This window comes from Pristis pectinata, chromosome 4, assembly GCF_009764475.1.
Source record: "Pristis pectinata isolate sPriPec2 chromosome 4, sPriPec2.1.pri, whole genome shotgun sequence".
Lineage (NCBI taxonomy): Eukaryota > Metazoa > Chordata > Chondrichthyes > Rhinopristiformes > Pristidae > Pristis > Pristis pectinata.
The window spans coordinates 85803152-85824281 of record NC_067408.1 but is presented as its reverse complement, the minus strand read 5'-3'; the positions used below and the strand labels follow the sequence as shown (position 1 = coordinate 85824281).

The 21130-nt window shown below is 37.8% G+C and overlaps 1 protein-coding gene across 1 annotated transcript in view; it reads right to left on the bottom strand.

The window, feature by feature from the left end:
- epha6 (eph receptor A6) overlaps window positions 1-16209 on the bottom strand; it is a 477923-nt gene extending 461714 nt beyond the window's left edge. Inside the window, exon 1 of the mRNA XM_052015332.1 lies at window positions 15840-16209. Within this exon, the coding sequence (XP_051871292.1) occupies window positions 15840-15921 (82 nt within the window). The 5' untranslated portion in view covers window positions 15922-16209. The remainder of the gene's footprint in view (window positions 1-15839) is intronic.
- Between the last annotated feature and the right edge of the window lie 4921 nt (window positions 16210-21130).

Sequence of the window (21130 nt, the reverse complement as noted above, 5' to 3'; positions counted from 1 at the left end):
GGCAGCCCAGGAGAGCCACCTTTACTGGTATGGGTACAAGGTGGGTGGTCTGGCAGCCCAGGAGAGCCACCTTTACTGGTATGGGTACAAGGTGGGTGGTCTGGCAGCCCAGGAGAGCCATCTTTACTGGTATGGGTACAAGGGTTTGGTTGGTCGACCCAGGAGCAAGCAAAAAGCTTTAGAACCTATTCTCCATTTCACCTGAACAGTACACAACCTCAGCTTCTCAAATGACTTGTGATGGAAGGCAAGTTAATATTTTCACAATACTACTCAGAAACATAGCATTTCCAACACCTATTGATAGAAAGGAGGATCTCTGCTTGCTGGCACTAGCATTGTGTCATTATGGGGTAATTGAAATAAGCTTTTATCCATTTAACAGCCTCACCATACTTTGCAGAGTCGTACTTCCTTAACAATGAAAGTTCTTTGTGGATTTCAGCACCTGTGAGACTTCTTCTATGAAGGACTCAGAATCCATTATTACCAGTGACAAATAAACTCCAGAAAGTATATTATCACCATGCTCCTGTTGGATTTATCAGCACAACAGGGTCAGGTTACAAATTAGCTAACCATATTTCTTTACAGCCAGTGAACAAATAGCTTAAGCTTATGTGCAGTGATAATCATTAAAAAAACTCTGCTCCCAACACTTTTCCAACAGTATATAATATATACCAATACAAGTTTAAGGCTTTTTAGATTTCAAACTCTGTTAGTATCTTATTGACCAAAAGCCTAAATGGTTCCATAGCCTCTGAATTTCCTGGAAAGCACGTTGTTTGATTAATGCTACTTTAGACAAATCCATTTCAGATAACTTATTCTAACAACTGCTCACGGTATCAAAAAATAGGTTTTCTTGCTTTAATTAACAATGGACTGTCTTAAATTCCTTGTGTGTAGAAATCAAGAAATCAAACATCCTTAGCACTTCACTTATATTTATACTCCTAAGTATTGCTAATTATATCTTGAACAATGACACTAAATGGAATTGATCAGATTATATACAAAATGTTTCTTTATGTTAGGACTGATTTCATCACACATTATATAATAAGTTATGGCAATTTTATTGCACGAAACAAAATATTTGCACAAATTTTACGTAGTTTTTCATTGATATGATTCTCATGACAATCAAAAACAAAATCACAAAATATACTGCTTACTTGACCTTAAGAATGACTGAATTTTATGACTGATACTTGGTCACTTGCAAGAGGGGGGACTATAGAGGTTACATTAGTGAACTAGTAAACCAGGGACCTGGTCTAATGATCTGGAAACAAGAGTTTCAATTTGCAGTGCAGCAGCTGGGAAATTTAAATTAAGTAAAAGTGGAATATAAAGCAAGTTTACTAATGGTGACAATGAAACTAATGAATTGTTGAAAATCATATTTGGCAACTAATGTCCTTTAGGGAAGGAAATCTGACACTCTTACTTACTCTGGCTAAAATCCAACTCCTGATTCACAACAAAGCATCCAACGTCCAAATGCTTCACACCCCGGGCCATGCTACAAGAGTTTCTCAGGACAGTATCCCAAGGCCAATTCAGCTGCTGCGTCAATAATATTCTCGCCACAAGGACGGAGATGAGGATGTTCATCCTTTCTATGATTGGAATATTCAGTTCTACTTGCATCGCTTCAGATAATAAACCAACATGTACATATTTCCAGTAACACTTGAACAACAGTCAAGAATGGGTCGATAACTAGCAAGTACCATTTTCTTCACAAAAAGTACCTTGCAGCAATGACCATCTACTATAAGGGAAAGTCCATCCACCACCCACCAGTGTGCAAAAGTATTATTGTCAACATCCTGAAGTTCATTCTGCTAGAAAGTTAATTGGGTCTGGTATTCAGTAGCAAATGACTTAATCCATGAACTGCTAAGCAATCCCACTATTCATGGGGCATATCAGGAGTAAAATGAAATATTGTCTATTCTGCTGGATGAGTGGACATACTTCAAGAGAGTTATCTCTGATGTTCTGGGTGATATTTATCCCACACAACTTCACTAAAGCTGATTACCAGATATTGGAATTTCTGAGAGCTTGCTTTGTACAAGTTGGCTCACACTTCCAATATTCAAGATTATGTTTCAAAAGTACTTCAATTAGCAACTCAATACTAAAGAGAGCGATTGATTTGCACCCCATCCATTAACCTGTGAACCACCTCTACACAAGCACCACCTACAGGATGCAGGAACTCGCCATGACTTCTTTGAAAGCATCTGCTGCATTTGTATACCACAACCTGCAGGACTGCTTCAAAGTTACAAACCATCTTGACTTGGAAATACATCTTATCCCTTGTCATCCCTCAAAATCTGAAGTACTCTACCTCACCGTGGAACACATCCATAGATTACAGCAGTTTCAGGTAATGTCTTGTCACCATTTCTTGAGCAATCGGGGTCAGATATGACCATAAACGCCTGTATCTGGTGTACAAATAAGCAAAACAAAAATATCCCATGTTCAGTACCAGATTTTGCATTAATTTACAGCATTACATGTTCCTCTTAGGATGTCCAAAGCATTGTATAACCATTGAAGTACTTTTGAAGTTATATTATAAAACAATGAATTTGTTCCCATATTTGATCTGAATCAATTTAATTGCTGCATCACAGCATTCCTAATTCTGTGCCTCAAAGGTGATTTCAGTCCAAATCACATTGACTGCCTGTTCAGTTGCCTGCCGGGAATTCTCGTTTCTCACTCTCACGCAGAATGATCATGAACAAGTTTCAACAGCCTCAATCCACTCCCTAGGTCCACTAAACAAAACTATCCACAATCTTTCAATAATGGCTAGCGAAACTGATACTACACAAGGTTAATTTCTGAAGATGGAGCTTAACCACATCAAATAGGATTAATGCAAGAACTTCTGCAGAGGCAACACTATTTAACGTTTCTGGTCACAAAATGTATTGGTAGATTTCACCAACCATGTCAGCCGTGGCTCAGTTGGTCACTTCCCACCCAAGTCAGAAGGTTGTAAGTTCAAATCCCCTTTACAAACAAGGACACAAATGTTTTGGCCCACAGAATGTCGAGTCAGAATGCTCTTGCTCAAATGAGATGTTTAAACCAAGACCCCTTCTGAACCCTCAGGATAACATATTTTGAAGAGGAGCAGGGAAGTTGTCCTCAGTGAATAGGCCAAAATTTATCCCTCAATCAACATTAGTGAAATAGATCACATGGAAATTATCACATTGCTCCTCGAAAGCCAAATAGACTATTTCCTACATTACAATGGCAACTACATTTCAAAAGTATTTCAGCAGCTGTGAAGAATTTTGCGACATCATAAGAGGGGTATGTCAGGCTCCATGTTAATGCACGTCTATTTCTTTGATGAAAGTTAAAATGCTAACTTTCAGACTTAAACTATTAAAATTCCTATTTGTTTGAAAATGTTAAAAAAACTCAGACTTAGTAAGTCTGTTTCAAAATTCTGAAACTTTATTCCTCACCAATACTCTCTGTACACCCAATTTTATTTTAAGTTCTACTGATTTCTATCATTGTTCCCCTTCATTCCTCAATCCTCAAGTCCCATTGGTTGAGGTGCAAGTATTGGCTGTAAGATCCCAGGAATTCCATTACAAGCTTATACATTCAGCAAAAAATTGCACAAAATGCTTGAACAGAAGTGTGCAGGAAATGTCTAATGGAGCTCCATCCAGGTCCAGCCCCACATCTTCCACCTGATAATTTTAAAATCCTACCATCCTCCTATTGCTGCCTGTCAGAATTATTTTATTTGAAAGAGGGGTAGGGAATAAATGGTTTCAACCCACAATGGGATTTCAGCAAACCAAATGCCCCAGTGTTTATTCCCTTGAAACCAGTGATCTTCAAGAAGTTACAATTGCAAGGCTCTGTCCAAATCTCAGGAGAGAAAGCTCATCACAGACTGAAAATAATATTGTGATGATTTTTCAGCTGATCAGTTCATCACAAATGACACTCTACTGTCTGAACGACAATGAACAGGTTTCTCTTTCAGTGGGATAAAGTTAAATACAAATTAATTTACACTGGAATATTTAAACTTATGTAGTATTTTCTCAGAAAATCTTATACCATTTAATGGCAACTTCCAGCTTTTCTGCTTATTGCATGTATATAAATATTAATTACACACAAGGCTGAAACTCAATTCAAGAGACTTTTATGCAAGAATCAATGACCCCATTTTCCTTCTTATCAGCCCGTTTCTTGTATGTCTTGCACTTCAGATTTAAAGTTAGTTGCATGAATTGGAAGCCAGTGCCTTTTCTCTGGCAACTAGATACAGTACAAGACTGGATACTCCAGTTAAGTTTTCTTTGATAATTCTGTGGGTTTAAGAATGACAAACAATTTGATTTTCTAATAGAAGGCTTTAAAAAATGTACCATTGGCCTAGCTGTTGCTGGAAAAATAACTGTGGGTTCTCAACATTCATCATAATTAACGTGTAATAAAATAAAATTGTGGCAAGAGATGTGCCAAGAGACATGAATCGTCAGAAATGTCTGCTGTATTTTTTGTTCTTCCACTCTGCCTTACAAATGCAAGAGCAGTTAACTTCTCATAAGTGTCAAGAAATTATTGGATTTATGCCATAAATACAAGTGCATCTCTTTACAGCCATTTAGGATTCATGTTTCATGTCTTGTGGTTTCTATTAATGATGTGATTTATCGTTCTTACACAAGTCTCTACTACTGTGCTCCAGAAAGGGATTATTTGAAATTGCCACTTATATTTTTCTTTAAATTTAATTTTTAAGAAAAACGTATCCCTTATTGCTCACTCCCTTCTGTAGATCTTATTTTCCTATTCATTTCTTTATCCAAATAAAGCCCAATTTATCTTTTTTCATTAGTTCTCTGTTTATTTCGGTATCTTTGTGTTTCATTGGTGAAGATGATAAACTCTTGGACTGTGTTCATGCTGACCCAGATGCCCTTTTGCACTATTATCAATTTAAATATCTAGCATTTTTCATTGCAAAAATAATACAAATTGAAGGGCAAAGAATAAACAAATGCAATTATGGTGCTCACTCTAGGATGTACCACTCCAGTCATTTCTTAGCCATGTATAAACACCACAGATAGAACTTGCTTCATCAATAGATTGCTTTCAGCAATTGTGGCATGTACTGAAAAGGTCAAGTGCAAGCAGCAATGCTTCCCTAAATAGATTTCATAGAAAACATAATGAAAAGTTAAATAGAGTATTTTATGGTGTTAAAATAATAATGCCACAGTAATCTTGAAAAGTTAAATTGAAAATAAATAATTAAAAATTACTGAATTTGAAATGTATTGTCAACCACTAATCTTTATACTGGGATAAGTATGCGTTGTACATCTAAGTTAGTTAAACAACTAAATAAGCTGAAAGATTAGATTTAGTTGTAGATGATGTGCATACTAACTTACCAAAGTCTCGACAATATTAGCATTTATGTGGGGAGAAGGGATTACTTTTTTTTTACATTTCATAGATTATTGATTTTAAACCACTATATAAAGATAATCCTGCCTGGACAAATGGAGATCATTTATTGTGATTTCTGCAGTCTTCATCTTGGGCTTGTGCTTAAGCACAGATGCTACAATCAGTTTCATTATGCTGCAGTATTCCTGAAGTATTAGATTTTCAGGCTTCCATACTCTATTTCACCAATAATAATGCCACTGAATATCAACAATTCTGATCACCACCGATGAAAAACCGGATCAGATAAATACTGTGGCCACAAGACCAGGTCAGAAGCTGGATATCTTCTGATTCAACTCCTGACTCCCCAGAGCTTTTCCATCATCTATGCAAGTGCAGCTCCAACAACTCTCAAGAAGCTTGGCAGCATTTTGGGAAAAACAGGATTAGCATGCTTATCCACTACAGTGAACATCCACTCCTTCCAACACTGGCACTCCATGACCATAATAATGTGCATCATCTACAAAATACCCAATAAGAAAAGATGAAAAACACTTTGATGCTGGTGGAACTCAGCAGGCCAGGCAACATCTATGGAGAAAAGCAAGCAGTCAATGTGTTGGGTCAGGACCCTTCCTCAGGACTCAATATGCAAGACTCAAACCAATAACATTGATACCAAGAAGGATGAAGGGCATCGGGTGCATGGGAACACTACCTTCAGCAACACCCTGACTTGGAAAGATATCACCATTCCTTCACTGTGGCTTGATCCAAATCCTGGAATTGAGAGAGTAACTTCATCAGAATGACTGCAATGTTCTAACCAGCAATTCACCATACCTTCTCAAGGGCAATGAATGCAGATGAAGGCAATGAATTGCAGGGCAGTTATGATCTTAACTTGCAAATGTTGTGTTTTTTAAAAAGTTGAATTATGATTGGTTTAAGTTGAAGCTTTTAGAGTGAAAACAGTTACTCCATATTGGGCCTGTATATTGAGAAAAACACAATTGCCAATTATTTGCTGATGGCTGCTCAATTTTGTGACTAAAATATCTTTGAAAGGTCAAGTGGATCAACCTTTGCATATTTGAAATTAATTTATAATCATGAGAACTGAAAGGTCACTATAGTACAAGTCATACATTGGCTTCCCCTCCCAAAAATTTCAGGTCAATGGAATGGAATACTGGAAGGGGATTACAATGAACATCCAATATCACGGCACCAGTTCAGGTCCAGCAACTAAAGAAGAATTCTGCCCAAGATCTGTGACTTTTTACTTCCTTTTATGAATTTCTAATATCCAAAAATGTGTGATTATTGGATGCCAAGTCTGATGGCATAACATTAACATTGACAATTGCTTTCAGGGATTGAGGTTCTTTAGAGCTTTCTTAGGATTACATTTTTTTTTAAAGACAAAAAAAAAAATTAACTGTTATAAACTTCTGTGTCATTGATTTAGTTATTTCTCTTCAGGTCTCAAAGTTAAATGATAATACATCTAAATTACAAACTTTTGCAGAAGAAGCTCTTAAAATATGTTAAGAAAACAGGATTGTACAGCACAGGAGACTATTTTGAGGGAAGTGCAAGAACAGAGCCACCAAGGGGTGAATATTCACAACACTAAAAGTGGCAATGCACCTGGATGAGAAGTTGAGAGTATATGGGATACCTGGCTTTGTAAATAAGACATTGAATACAAAAGCGAAAATAGCACGCTAAATCTTTACATACCTTAGGTTTCAGTTGGATTATTCTGTACAATTCTAGACATTACACTTTTAGGAAGGATGTCAAGGCTTTAAAAAGGATATGTAGATTTTACTGAGATAATACCTAGGATGAGTGACTGGAGGTTAGTAAAGCAGAATTTTTTTCCCTTGGGGTAAAGGAATGGTTAAGGGCCAAATAGAAATCTACTAGAGTCAATAAAACTACGAGGTTTTAAGAGAGCAAACTGGCGGAATAGTTTCTTCAGGCAAGTTAAATGATATGAGGTTAAAGATTTATGTTAACTGGCAGAAGAATTAGAGAAGAAATGAGGAAAAATCTCACCACACAGTTTTGATGGCATGGAGTGTTGCATCTGAAACTTGGTGGTATCAGATTCTATTGGAACATTCAAAAGAAAATTATATATACTTGGAGACCCAGTTTGCAGAGGTCAAAGCTGGGGCGTGGAGCTAACACAAGAATTTAACTTAATTATATACCCCCTTACTTACGGAAGTTATTCTGCTTCCAGAATTCACAGGTAGTGCACTATAAATTCTTTGGTTATATTGTTAATTATCAAATGCTAGAATGTTAAACACAAACATGTTCAAAGATGTCAAACCAACCCTTTTCTGTTCTAAATTCTCTCACAGAAATTGTGGTTGAAATCAGGTTCAAGCTATGTAATAAACTAGAATTTCAAACTATGGACATCATAGAGCAATGAATTAATGTATTCAAGGATTTTGAGGAAATAATGCTGCTTTATTTCAATGAATTGAATACAACAAATCCCATGGATCGAAGCAACTTATGTAACAACCCCCCATTCAATTTAGCTAAACAAAGTCAGTTCAATCAAAATCAGATGACTGTCTCGTGCTACTTTGACATTGTTTCATTACTAATGGCAAGACTGACCTACCAAAAAGAACCGAGGAAGTGCTGTGTGCTATGTTTCACTGAAATGTGGCTTACACCTGCTTCACCTGACTGTGCCATACAACCAGAGAGCTTCTTAACTCACCAGATGGACTGTACGGTGTCCTCAGGCAAAGTTAGAGGTGGAGGGGTCTGCTTCTTAATCAACACATTGTGGTGCTCAGATGTGATGGTCCTGGTGAGTTCCTGCCCACCCAGCTTGGAACATCTAACGGTGAAATGTCGCCCATACTACCTGCCACGGGAGTTCATTTCAGCTATCCTGACAGCAGTCTTCATCTCACCCAGACGGATGTGAAGCCTACACTCAGTGAACTAATATCTGCAGTCAACAGCCTTGAAACGGGATACCCTGAAGCCCTTTTCATTGCAGGTGACTTCAACCAGGCCAACTTCAAGAGTGTGCTATTAGCACATCAGGGGCCCCAAACACCCTTGACCATTGCTATACAACCAAAGATGCCTACCAAACTAGCTCCCATCCACACTTTGGTAAATCAAACCACCAGGTTGTGCTCCTTTTCCCTGCATACAAACAGAAGCTGAAACGGGAGGATCCAGAACAGAAAGTCATACAGTGCTGGTCTGAGGAAATAGATGAGCTTCTACGTGATTTTTTGAGTCTGTAGACTGCTCCGTGTTCAAAGACTCAGCTGCCAGCCTTGATGAGTATGTCACCACCATCACAGACATCATCAGCAAGTATGTTGAGGACTGTGTACCAAAGAGGACAATCCAGGTGTACCTAAACCGGAAACCATGAAAGAACCAGCAGATCCACTCCCTACTAAAGTCTAGGACTGCAGCATTCAAATCAGGTGAACCTGACCTTAACAAGAAATTGAGATTATGACCTCCATAAATCTCTCAGAGGTGCCAGGAGAAAATGCCACTCCAAAATCAAGTCCCAGACCAGCCGTCAGTTGTGGCAGGGCTTGCACTTTATAAACAGATTATAAAACGAAGTCAGGCAATGTCGCTGGCAACAGCACATCCCTTCCTGATGAACTTAATGCATTTTATGCACATTTTTAACAGAAGGGGATTGGCGTGTCACCACACATCCTGACAGCCTCCAATGCACCTGAACCCATAGTCACCGTTGTGGATGCAAGATCAGTCTTCCAGAGAGCTGTGACAGTTTATTCTGCATTCTGTTATTGTTTTACCCTGTACTACCTCAATCCACTGTGTAATGAATTGATCTGTATGAATGGTTTTCACTGTACCTTGGTACATGTGACAATAATAAACCAATACCAGGATGGCAAGGTGCTACAGAGGATAGAACTTTTACTGAGATAACAAGGATGAAAGACATTGTTCACTTTGAAATTACTTTGGTGTTGTTTCATCCCAACTTTTTAATGTTTCCAAGTCTTGATTTCAACTTGGGGTTCTCAACCTTTGTGAGGATAAAGAATTGTTATTACAGGAAGATTAGATTTTAGCTATATAGCGATAGTCCCATCGCTGTCTGTAAGGAGTTTGTACGTTCTCTCGTGTCTGCGTGGGTTTCCGCCGGATGCTCCGGTTTCTCCCACATTCCAAAGACGTACAGGTAGGTTAATTGGGTTTAAAATGGGCGGCGCAGACTCATTGGGCCAGAAGGGCCTGTTGCCACGCTGTAAATAAAATTTAAAATTTAAATTTAGTCCTGCTAGGCAATTTTTTTTAAAACAAAAAGAAAAATTTTACAACACAGGGCACAGTTTTGCTTATGACTGCATTAGATATCTGAAAGTTAATTACTTCATCTTTGCCCACAAATCATTTTACATTAACTACTTGAAAAAAAGTTTTGTGATTGGGCTATTGCATTCTACTTTGTACCTGAAGATAGAGAAATCCAACATTAGGCGATTTCATGTAACATAGATATATAGCCCGTTATATTTATTAGCTCTTATCCTTTGACTTCATATCCATGCTGCTGCACTTCCTTTAAAGCAACTTTCAGCCTGAGTGCTTCCAATGCTCCACTTCATCAAACATTTGAAAATCCACCTACTGAACACCCACTGTTTTTCCTTTAACTAAACACTTGTTAAATTTGTCAGACGTGACATGTCTAATAAATCCATATTGGCTGTATTTTTTTTAAATCACCGAAGTTTCTGTTCAACTTATTCCAGATTACAGTCTCCAAAAGTCTGCCTGCAGTAGAGGGATACAAGAATTCCTGTACATATCAAACCAAATAAATCTGTATTTGCTGCAACAGCCAATCCTGCATCAGTAACTGAATATGAAATACATTTCTGAACATCCTACTTTGATTATTTTTAGTGTTTTATTTTCCTGTATTAATTTAGTTCATTGTAAATTATTAGAAAATAAAATGCCTCTAAAATACATTATGAACTGAAACTGAATATAAACCTGAAAGATACACAGAAAATCTTTGTCACATTATAGGTTGTGCCCTACAAACTAATAATGAATACACAGTGTGTTCTGCAGTACTATCACGTCAACATTAACTCCTTCACTAACATCAAGGTTCATTTCAGCACAGTTTATTCAGCCAGTATTAACCTATATTATCACCTATGTCAGAAACAGAAAATGCTCAAAGTAAAAGCGGAGAAATGTATTCACTCAACATTGCAAGTCATGGAAGGTCAGTCTGAAGCATTGACTTCATTCTTCCCTGAAGAAATGCTGCCTAATGTGCCGAGTATTTCTACCATTTTCCATTTCTATTTGGGATTTTCTGCTTCTTAACTACTAGCTACACTGATGGCTTTCTCCGTTTAATTAAATAAAAATACTTTACAATTGTCTTGTAAAAGGGAGTTGAATCATTCATCGATACATTTAAAGATGGCAACTTTGCCAACAATGTGCCATTTTGAAATGTTACATCTACTTATAACTAAATAGTAAATAAATGGCAATTGACAAATCCAAGACAGAATTGTACAGTGCAGGCGTCTTACATGTTTACTTATGCTTTACATCCTAGGCTAACAAATGTACTTATCTGTCCAGCTTTCCTGCTTTTACTCATTTCTCATGCATTAATATGTGACTTGAGTTGCATTTATCAGCATAACCAAGTCGATCTTTAATTTGAACCAGTCTCTAAAAAAGCGAATTGAGCCTACCATAAGCTAATTAGCTGCAATTTTCCACCTTCAATAATATATGACACGAACAAGTAGAAGAATACAGGGGTGTAATTATTTATTCTGTTGCAAAGATATTGAATTAAAAATATAGCAATTGGATGGTGCAACGGCAAGTATTTGTGGTAATAAGCTTCACAACACAGAGCAAAGAAGTTCCTTTCTGCTTAACAGCAAGGCTGCTCAAGGAAGTTTCAAAATTGCACAGCAGAGGATGGAACAATCATTGAAAGGACTCATATCTGGCTCCCTATGCTGCCTGTATTAGAAGCATTGACAACACAATTGTAGGCACAAAGCCAACCAGAAAATAGAAAAAATAGTTCATCTACAACGACAGACAGACATTAAAAATAATCTTGAAAAGTTCAATTGCTGCTCAAGGATTGAAATTCAGTAAATAGATTGCTTCACATGCACATTTTCCACAAAAAAAGAGCAATCAAATATTCATCAAAGATACACTTGACTCTTCCACTTCAGACAAGATTTAATTTGGATACCAATGTCATTGATCACAAAAGCTGATTTAAAAAAAAGATAAACAGCTTTCCTTAATGTTTGTAACCAAACCACTCAGCAAAAATCAACAAATTTTCATGTAAAATGCTTTGAAAACAATTTTTTTTTGAGTAATTGAATTTGTTTTTTTCTGCATTTTTAAAATAAAGGACACTACGTAAACCAATTTAATAGGCACAAACTTTTAAAACTGTGCTGACTCTTCGCAGTCATTTGAACCATTATTGAAAACCCAACAAAAAAGAAAATCAGTGCAACAAAAACATCATAAAACAAATTTTCCACAGTTTCAATGAGGCAAGTCAAATTATTTATCTGGTTGAATCTGGTGCGTTTATGGGCACCCATCTACGTTGCTTGGGAATTTCCACTGGCATTCTGAATATACATTGTACTCGTACCCCACACAATAAATTCTGATTACATAGGTTTTAGAAGCAAATCACTTACTATTAGTCAAAATAAATGCTTGGACTTTTTCTCAGCCCCTATACTAAATGTAAAAATATCATATCAGTGGATTTTTTTTTAATGAAATTTCTATTTGTATTGAAGCAAAAAATTCTGCAGATGCTGGAATCTGGAGCAATACACTAAAAGTGCTGGAGGAACACAGCAGGTCAGCCAGCATCCATGGAGGGAAATAAACAGTCGATGTTTCAGGCTGAGACCCTTCATCAGGATGTTTCAGATCAGTCCGAAACGTCGACTGTTTATTTCCCTCCATGGATGCTGCCTGACCTGCTGAGTTCCTCCAGCACTTCTTGTGCATTGCTCTACTTGAATTCCAAGCAAAATAATCAAATATTGTGCATCTTAATTTCCTTTATGACATAGCTCTTTCAAAAATTAAGGCAGCAAAGGTGGATTTTGAAATTTCTTCCGGATACTTTGAGAGAATATTTGATGTCATATTTCAGTGACCAATTTGAATCTATTCTAATTCCAAGTTTTATGATGTTGAATTTTGAACTGATTAAGATGTTTTATCAATCTCTAAGTGACTGAAATTGTACCATTACTTTTCTAAGCTATGTAACTGATCACAAATGTTAAACGCAGACCAATGTCAAAATGATCCACAAGACTAAACCAATTTGCAGAATACCTCATATGAAAAACGCATCTTCTTTAAGCCTTGTGATTAGGTACAAAATTGTTCCTTAAGACTGCAGTATATCATTTACTCTATATATTCTGCATCAGCATGTAAAAATGAGCAAATATTTTTTCCAACATCTTCAGCCACAACTTGCTATGGCTAGCCATTTAATGATATTGACCATTATTAAGACTTGACCTTGCATAGAAAATGTATATTTTTCTGTTGTAAGTTGCTGAAGATATGAGCAGGGAACAGTACTGCTAGGGAGAAAGGGCTTCTGGAGCTTGACTGATTAGGGAAAAGTATACCCTTCCTTATCCAATAAAGTACTGTGAAATTAATATCCCAAGGATTGAAAAAGAAATGTAAACATGTGGACGAAATTACTGCTAAATCACGTATAGAGAACGTAAAGGGAAAGAACATTTTCATTGAGCAAAAAGTTACTTCCAACAATTCAAACCTGAAAAACAAGACTCGACAATTTTAATTGTTAATTAGCACTATAAATTAATAGAGCTTGGCTAGCAAAAACAAAATAATACTTATTATGTTGGCAAAAGGTACTTGGATTGAAATGGGAAAGCCTCAACCTAAAAGCGAATTTTCTTCACCTTTAGCACACAAGTACAGGAACAATGCACCATTCAATGCATTTTAATATATGGTAAATTTGCAAGTAGATATTGTGTTATCAGAGAATAGGGTAGTTCTGGCTTTTGAGTTTAATTGTGCAAGTGCCCCACGTATGAAGTTGCTTTTCCCATTTTCACATAAGAAGGAGCAAGCACCGCCAGCCTCACCATTATTTTAACAGGACATAATTTACAGATTTATTAAGTCCACAAATGCTTACTACATGTAATTTGGTTATGATAATAAATAACTATGCATTTTACTCTCACGCATTTGTTTGACTTAATATGTTATGCCATCCCCAAACAAATCCTAGGCTCAAGTATCAGAACTGTTAGAACAATGTATGAACAGAAAATTCTTTTAAACAAGGTCAACTTAAGCAATATATTCTAGCCAAGTTTTCAGATTATTATAGACATCACACTTGTCTAGTCTTTTACAAAACTTTTGCTTTAAATCCATAACCAGTTGCAGACATTACTTTCTATTGCTTATTTTACATTAGTGTATGAATGCAGAAAGTTTAGGTTAAAATTTATTTTAGGTCACTGTGAAGTTTTTTTTCAACAAGAAGGTAAATCAGATTCAAAAAGTTCCCAGGCTGAAAGATTATATATGGCTGCAAATGTTTAATTAACCATACTGAAGTTTTAGTACCAAGGATTAATTTCCAAAATAAATCAATAAACCACAAAAATGTCAACTGTAACATATTTAAAGGAAACTTATTGACACTCCCATTAGTTCAAAAAGTACGCATTTAACTATTTAGGAAATGAGACCTAAAGACATTGAATAGCTTTAAATGGTGAAGGGTAATTACTTAATTTTAAATGTACCAATCATTTGCATATTGCACATGTAAACAAATTATGAAACAAAGCAATCGCCACCACCAGAATGCTTTAAAAAAATCCTCTTGAGATCGTTAGCATTTTGCTTCCTTCTGTTGCATTACTCTATACATCTTGGTCTATCTTTTGATTCAAATATTAAAGCATTCACAAAATACCACATTTTCTTTAGGGCTATGACATTAACTTAACACATTGGCTTTTCTCACAAATGTAAAGAGAAATAGTTATTATCCTCTCTGTTAATGTATCTCTGCAACACTGCACATAAGCATGTCCCAAACCTTGCTCTAATTTCAGATATCGTCACATCAAAAATCAACATCAAGGCTAATCTTAGCAGAATCCAATCTCAACTTTTTTACGGTTGTTCATGTAGAAAGCACCCGAACGATACGTACACCTACTTCCCGAAAGCAGCTGCCGTCACTGTTGTAACATTGCAGCAATCCTTTCCAGATGATAAACTTTAAAAAGAGCTCGATTGCCCTTAGTATAGACACAAAATGTTCGAGGTCTGGTGAATATGAGAAGCTGTTTGATACGATCATTGGTCAACATCCCCGAAAATCTCGAAGGATGTCGATCCTGGTCTCTAAATATTTACGGTAAACGGATTATTCTGATAAGCTTCATAAAGACTGAATCGTAAAGTACTTCGGGTGGGCCTTTGGAATCCAGGCCGTCAACTGTAGTTTACATTTGCTGTTATTCCCATCTTTAATTTCATTACCTCCCCTCAAACTGGTAAATTAATACAGTGAAAGCGAAATTATTCCAGAATTGTTTAAAAGTATGTAGAAAGGAGATTAAATAAAGAAAACTGCTCCTCTTTGAACATTGCATGATCCATGCAACATAATAAATTGGGACGATAATGGTACATTATAAATTAATTGTGAAATAAACTGGAATGACAACACACCAATGTATTAAATTTTAAGGAAATGCTTACAAAATGAATGCTGCAATACATTTAAAACAACACCTGAAGGATGGCCCAACAACATGTCTTTCAAGTTAAAACAATTACATTTGAACAGAGCGAATTCACAGTTGTAAACTAAGCGCCTATGATTTTCCACAAATGTTATCAAACAGGAGTCTAACTCATTACCATTTCGCATCAGTTTAGCTCCAACTTATGGAAGGTGTTATTACAGATACAACACAACCGTTAGAATGCGGGATCCAACCCTGCGCTGGGTTATTAAGATATCGGGGGGGGGGGGGGAAGATTCTACATTTTATTTTTTTTTAAACACCGCTCCCGTTGCAATTTTGTAAAAGAAAAATAAAATCTTGCGCCCACTTCAAAGGCCGGCATGGGCTGACTGACAGCAGCGAGAGCGGCGCTCCCCGGGCCGGAGTGGCCGCTGCCAAAGTTGAAGGTGGTGTTGAGTGGCTGTCACTTTCCCCGCGGGCGCCCTCTCTTACCTTCGGTGGAAAGGTGACTCTCGGCGCCGAGGACCCGGTGAGAGAGAAGCAGGAAGATGCCGAAGCCCACGCTCAAAATCATCCTTCAAGCACACCCTCCTCAGCCCCGGCTCCAAGAGAAGCGGCTCCACTCACTCTGGCTGAGACAGGAAGGCACCAGGTAGGCCCGCCGACTGTCAAAAATTTGAAAAAAATAATAAAATAATGAGAGGAATAGCCGGAGAAGCGAGTTAGTGCGGCTGCCCTCCTCCGGTCGTCCGCTCACGTCCAGACTGAGAGAGCCATCGTCTGGGAATTGCAGTCACCAAGCACACGGCAGCATCCCTCTGGTTTCTGGGCTGACGGACAGGCAGTCAGTCACTTCACGGCCAGACCCCCCTTCTTGTCGACAGCGGCCACGAAAATCCCCATTCGGGGGGGGGGGGGGAGGGGGAAAGAGAGACCCCCGCCTGGTCTCATGAATCCCAGGACTTTAATTATTCTCTTTCCTCTGTAGTGATGGGTTGTAGCTGCACAATAAAAGTACTAACGCCAATTATCTCTCGCCGGCCTGAAAAGTATTCTATTTTAAAAAATAAATCAGACAAAGGAGTGTTCGGGAAGCCCGGCTTTGGAGGGAGATTGTTTCCAGTCCATGCGAGCGCACCACAAATTGCCAACTTTCAGCAGCTGGCTCGCCGAGTCCGTCGCTCACACTGGGTAGAACTTGCTATTTTTTTACATCATCGTTAAAGAAACCAGAAAGACTGATGCTGGCACTCTCGCCCCGCGGAGAAAAATGTCATGGATGGGTTTTAAAGAACGCCTCTGCAGAACGTGTGTCCAGGCGTCGGTGGATGAGCGGGAAAACTGGCAGCGAGGGGAACGCTGAACGGGCGCCTCCGAGGCACTGGCAGGTCAAGTGAGCTGACATTGAGCACTAGAGGGTGTCAACAACACCTACACTCAGCGCCGCTTCCCGATCTTAAATAACAAAACATGCAGCTTGTTTTTAAACTCGTACGAGGTTTAGTGGGGGGATTTTAGCAGGGTCTTCAGCAGCTTTAAATCAGTAACCGTGGACGACTTCGTCCACGCAATTGGTCAAACGTACTTGGAAACTCAAGTAGGGCGGGGAAATCATTACACGTGTCTGAGGAGGTCACCCGAACGGCCCTTAGGATGGTCGGATGCACAGTAAGGTGCAATCCTGCATGAAATTCTGCAAGCAGCAACCCCTTCCCCCCCCAAAAAAATACTACCAATTGTTGTCTAACCTAAATGAGCGGGGTCGGGGAGAGGGTTTATTCAAGTTGCAATCAATCGCAAGGGGAAATTTACAATCGATTTCCAAATGTTTTGTTCTCATTAGTGAATAATAACCATACTTTAGGCGCTTGACAATTTATAAAGGGTAGCGTGATTATAAATCCGGTTAAGATGGCCAGTATAAGACCACGCACAGTCCTTAAACCACCTTCATTCTCCTTGTAATGTCCATTGTTCAAACATCGTATATGCCACTTCATCACCTAAATTTCTCTTTTTGTGTGTGTTTGTATAGTTTTCAACAAAGGGAAAGAGGGGAAAAACTTTCAAAATAAACTTCTTCACTCTTGGTTGAACTTACACGGTCTGACCTATATGGCCGTGGTGTCATAACACAAATAATACAATAATCGTGTTACTCACTTTATCATGAAATTAATTTCGTTCTGAATGGCTGGCAAACGCCAATCAATATTACTCGGCATTGCAACAATATGCATTTATATGCCCTAATGCCTTCAGCGGAACAAACTCTGGCACCGTGATACTATGAGCAATCAGGGCGGGAGGCCAAAGGCTCGGCCATCACAATGTGGCATGTTTTCGGGCGTTTATTAAATGCAGGGAAGAGTAATATAGGCAAAAACAGAAAATGCTGGAAAGACTCAGCAGGTCAGGTAGCATCTGTGGAAAGAGAACAGTCGAGACCCTTCGTCAGAGAAGTCATTACCGCCAATGATGGAGTAACTCACATTGGGAAGGATTGAGACCAGGGCTGGAGGAGATTGTAAGGGGTGAGACCATACATGCATAGGTAGGTCTTCCTTAACTAGGAGCCACTACGGTCAAATCACACTAAGATAAGTTTTCAACCATATTTCTTAATATGTAAATTACTTTGAAGTGTGCTGGAGGCATTACTACATTCACATACAGGTGGAACAAGGCATTAGCTCTGCGCCATTAAAATACATGCACAATTTAAAATGTTGCAGAGGTGTAACACAGGATCACGCACCTTTTAAAATCAATACTATTAATAGACGAAATTAATTTTGCACATTGGTAATTAATAACCTTGGAGCTATTGTAAATATACATTTTCAGTTGTAAAAACAGCAAAATACTTGACTACTTTATTTTCTGTTTGGGACCTGTGGAAATTAAGGTAAGTGCCCGTATAGAACAACCCAGTCACTCGGCTTCTCAGTCTAACCTCTTGCTGATCATCCCTATTGATCTTTGATTTAACACTACGTGGACGTTGTATTTGCAAGTGGTTGATGCAATTGTTTTAAGGCTGCCGTCTATTTATCGTTAACTGCACCCTCCCTTGCCTTTTTTTAGCTTGTGAATAAACCAGTGTGCGATTTGCACTTTCTCTGTGGAGTGTGTTGAAGACGTTGGTACTCTGCTGACACGCAACGAGCCTGAGGAAGCGCAAGCCAGTTAAAGACTCTAAAGGCAGCAGCCGTTAGGGGACAGTACTCTCATGATTATATCGCGCAGAGTCTTTGATTCACCATCGTCAAATCATTTCACCTCCTTTAGAGGAGCTAACACAGAGAGTATCATGTAAGTAGGTGAACAGATTATGGGAGTTTTTAAACATGTAAAGCAGACGTGTGTTGAAGAAATTGTCAGACCGGTTTTTGAGAGGAGCTAAACAAATATCAAATTGTTTTTTTTTGGAGGGAGGGGACAATTTTAAGCGATCCCTTCCCCGTGATAACGTTCTGGTCGATGGCACGATTCAGACATAAGGCAGTGTCTGCCCTTTAAACACAATATTTCTCACCCCTGTATTGCACACATTATAAAATACTTGTTCACATCATTGTCACATCCACCCATTCATCAAAGTTCACGTTCCACTTTTATTTCTTTAGCAGTTTTATGCGACGTTCGCCCCTAACAGAGCTTCCTTGAGATTCCCCACAACGGATAACCTCTGTATTTACGGAGTGTCAACAGTTGCTTAAGCTGTACGACGATAATGCATAATTTTGATAGATCATTATACTAGTTATAATATCCCCTGTATTAAATGTATAATGCTTAGAAATATCTATCGCCTTTTTTTTCGAAACATTGTAAACACCAACATACTAAAATCATCGGTAAAATGAAAAGTGGAAATCTTAAGTGGAATTTAGAAATACCACATTTCTCTTTTTTAAAAAAAGTATTTAAATAGTGCATGTCACAATCTCGGCGTCGTCATTATTGTAATATCGGACAATCAACGCCTATGAAGAGATATTATAGGTCAGTGTGTGGGTTACAAGAACCTCCCACAGAACCACGCCCATTTCATTGTTAGTGACGGTATGATTGCTAGTACTTAAAGTGAATTGTTTGCCAGCTGCTGGCAATTGGGTGAATTCGTGATGAACTCCCACTTGGAGGCAATTACTGGAAATTCTGAAGGACGTTTTAAGATTCCTCATTTCCATCTCTTTCTTAACCTTCAGTAGAATACATTAACTATATTAGGAATATGGACCAATATTGATTAAAGACAATAATGAATTTTAGAAAGTACAAGCATTTTATTGGTGGCATTGAGAGTAGCTTTGTCTCTACGGGATGTCAAGGATGAGATTCTAATTTGTGCTGGTGTGTGACAAATTGTGTCAATCCAGGGATACAGATTGTCAAATTCCAAACCAACCAATCTAGGCATTATAATAAAATTAGGTATAAATTCCATAGGTGGAGGAATCAGAAATTTAATGTATTAAATAAGCTGATAAAATCACAGGTTTGTAATAAGGAAGGACAATAATGACTATCAGTCACGAAAGTTTGTAACTGAGAAAGTAGTTATTAATCTACTAATTGTAATTAATTTAGAGGAAAACTGAACTGTACAAAAACATTAATAGTTGTAAATTAATCAAAATTAGTGGGAAAAAATGAAGTTCTATAAAATATTTTTCTTGTATTAACAATTTCCATTGAGATTTAAGACACCACAAAGCAGACAGAAACTGAAGAATTTCTGGTGACAGGTCGTTGACCTGAAATGATGAGCTCTTGCAATGTTTTCTGATTTTTAGATTTAGGACATGAGCTTCCTCTGTAAAAAAAAGTCTGATTATTTGGACAATAAAATAATGGAGAATTTTATTATTTCTAGTTTTCAAATTTGCAAAACATTTCCATGGACTTAAGTGTCAATATTGTATATATTGTGTTTATTTCAATATAATTTGACAATGAAATAGATCAAGATGGTAAGCAACACTTTAGGGGCTTGATCTGGTAGGTTGAATTGATTTTTATCACTACTATAGATTGGCTTCCATATGTATGTTAGTGATATTTAACTTTACCTCTCTTCTACTTTCCAATGCTGCTGTTTTCTCTGTGCTTCCATGATTCATGTTTGCCATTTTGTAGCTAAAAGTTGGTAAGGTCTATGGAATTATTACAGATCTCAAGTACAAACTTTGTCTTCATTGCTGCCTCTGAATAGCTAGTCAGCAAATCATATGTACAATTCTCATCTCTGCATTTAAGTATCTGGATGTTCTTTCTCCTTCTTATCTCTCGAACATTCTTAAGAGCTCCAATTTCCCCTGAACTCCCTACATCTAACACTGGTCTCTTGTTGTCCAGTTTCCCTTTGCATGTTATTTCTTGCCTTCTGCTGTGTGGTGTCAAGGCCTCAAAAGTCATCTCCCTCTCTGGTTCCCTTTCTTTCTTCTGAATCTCATTAACACAACTTTGGTCAAGCTTTTAGTCACAACTTGTCACTTCTTCTTTAACTTGGAGCTTACAATTTTTCCTCTGTTTAAATATATGGGAAATGCAGTTTTTTTATCATCAATAATGATAGTAGTGTGGGTTAGTCTGTCTTGGATACTGTTTGTGGGGTGTTACTAGTATGCTGGGCAGCTGTTGGCAGATAAGATAATAACTAGAAAATTGAGGGTATTTCTACTGACAGTGTGTTAATTCTTTTTTGGAGTCACTTTTTCTGATATTGTTTGCACTTGCATCACATCTAGGGGATGATGCAGCTTTTTGTTTAAATG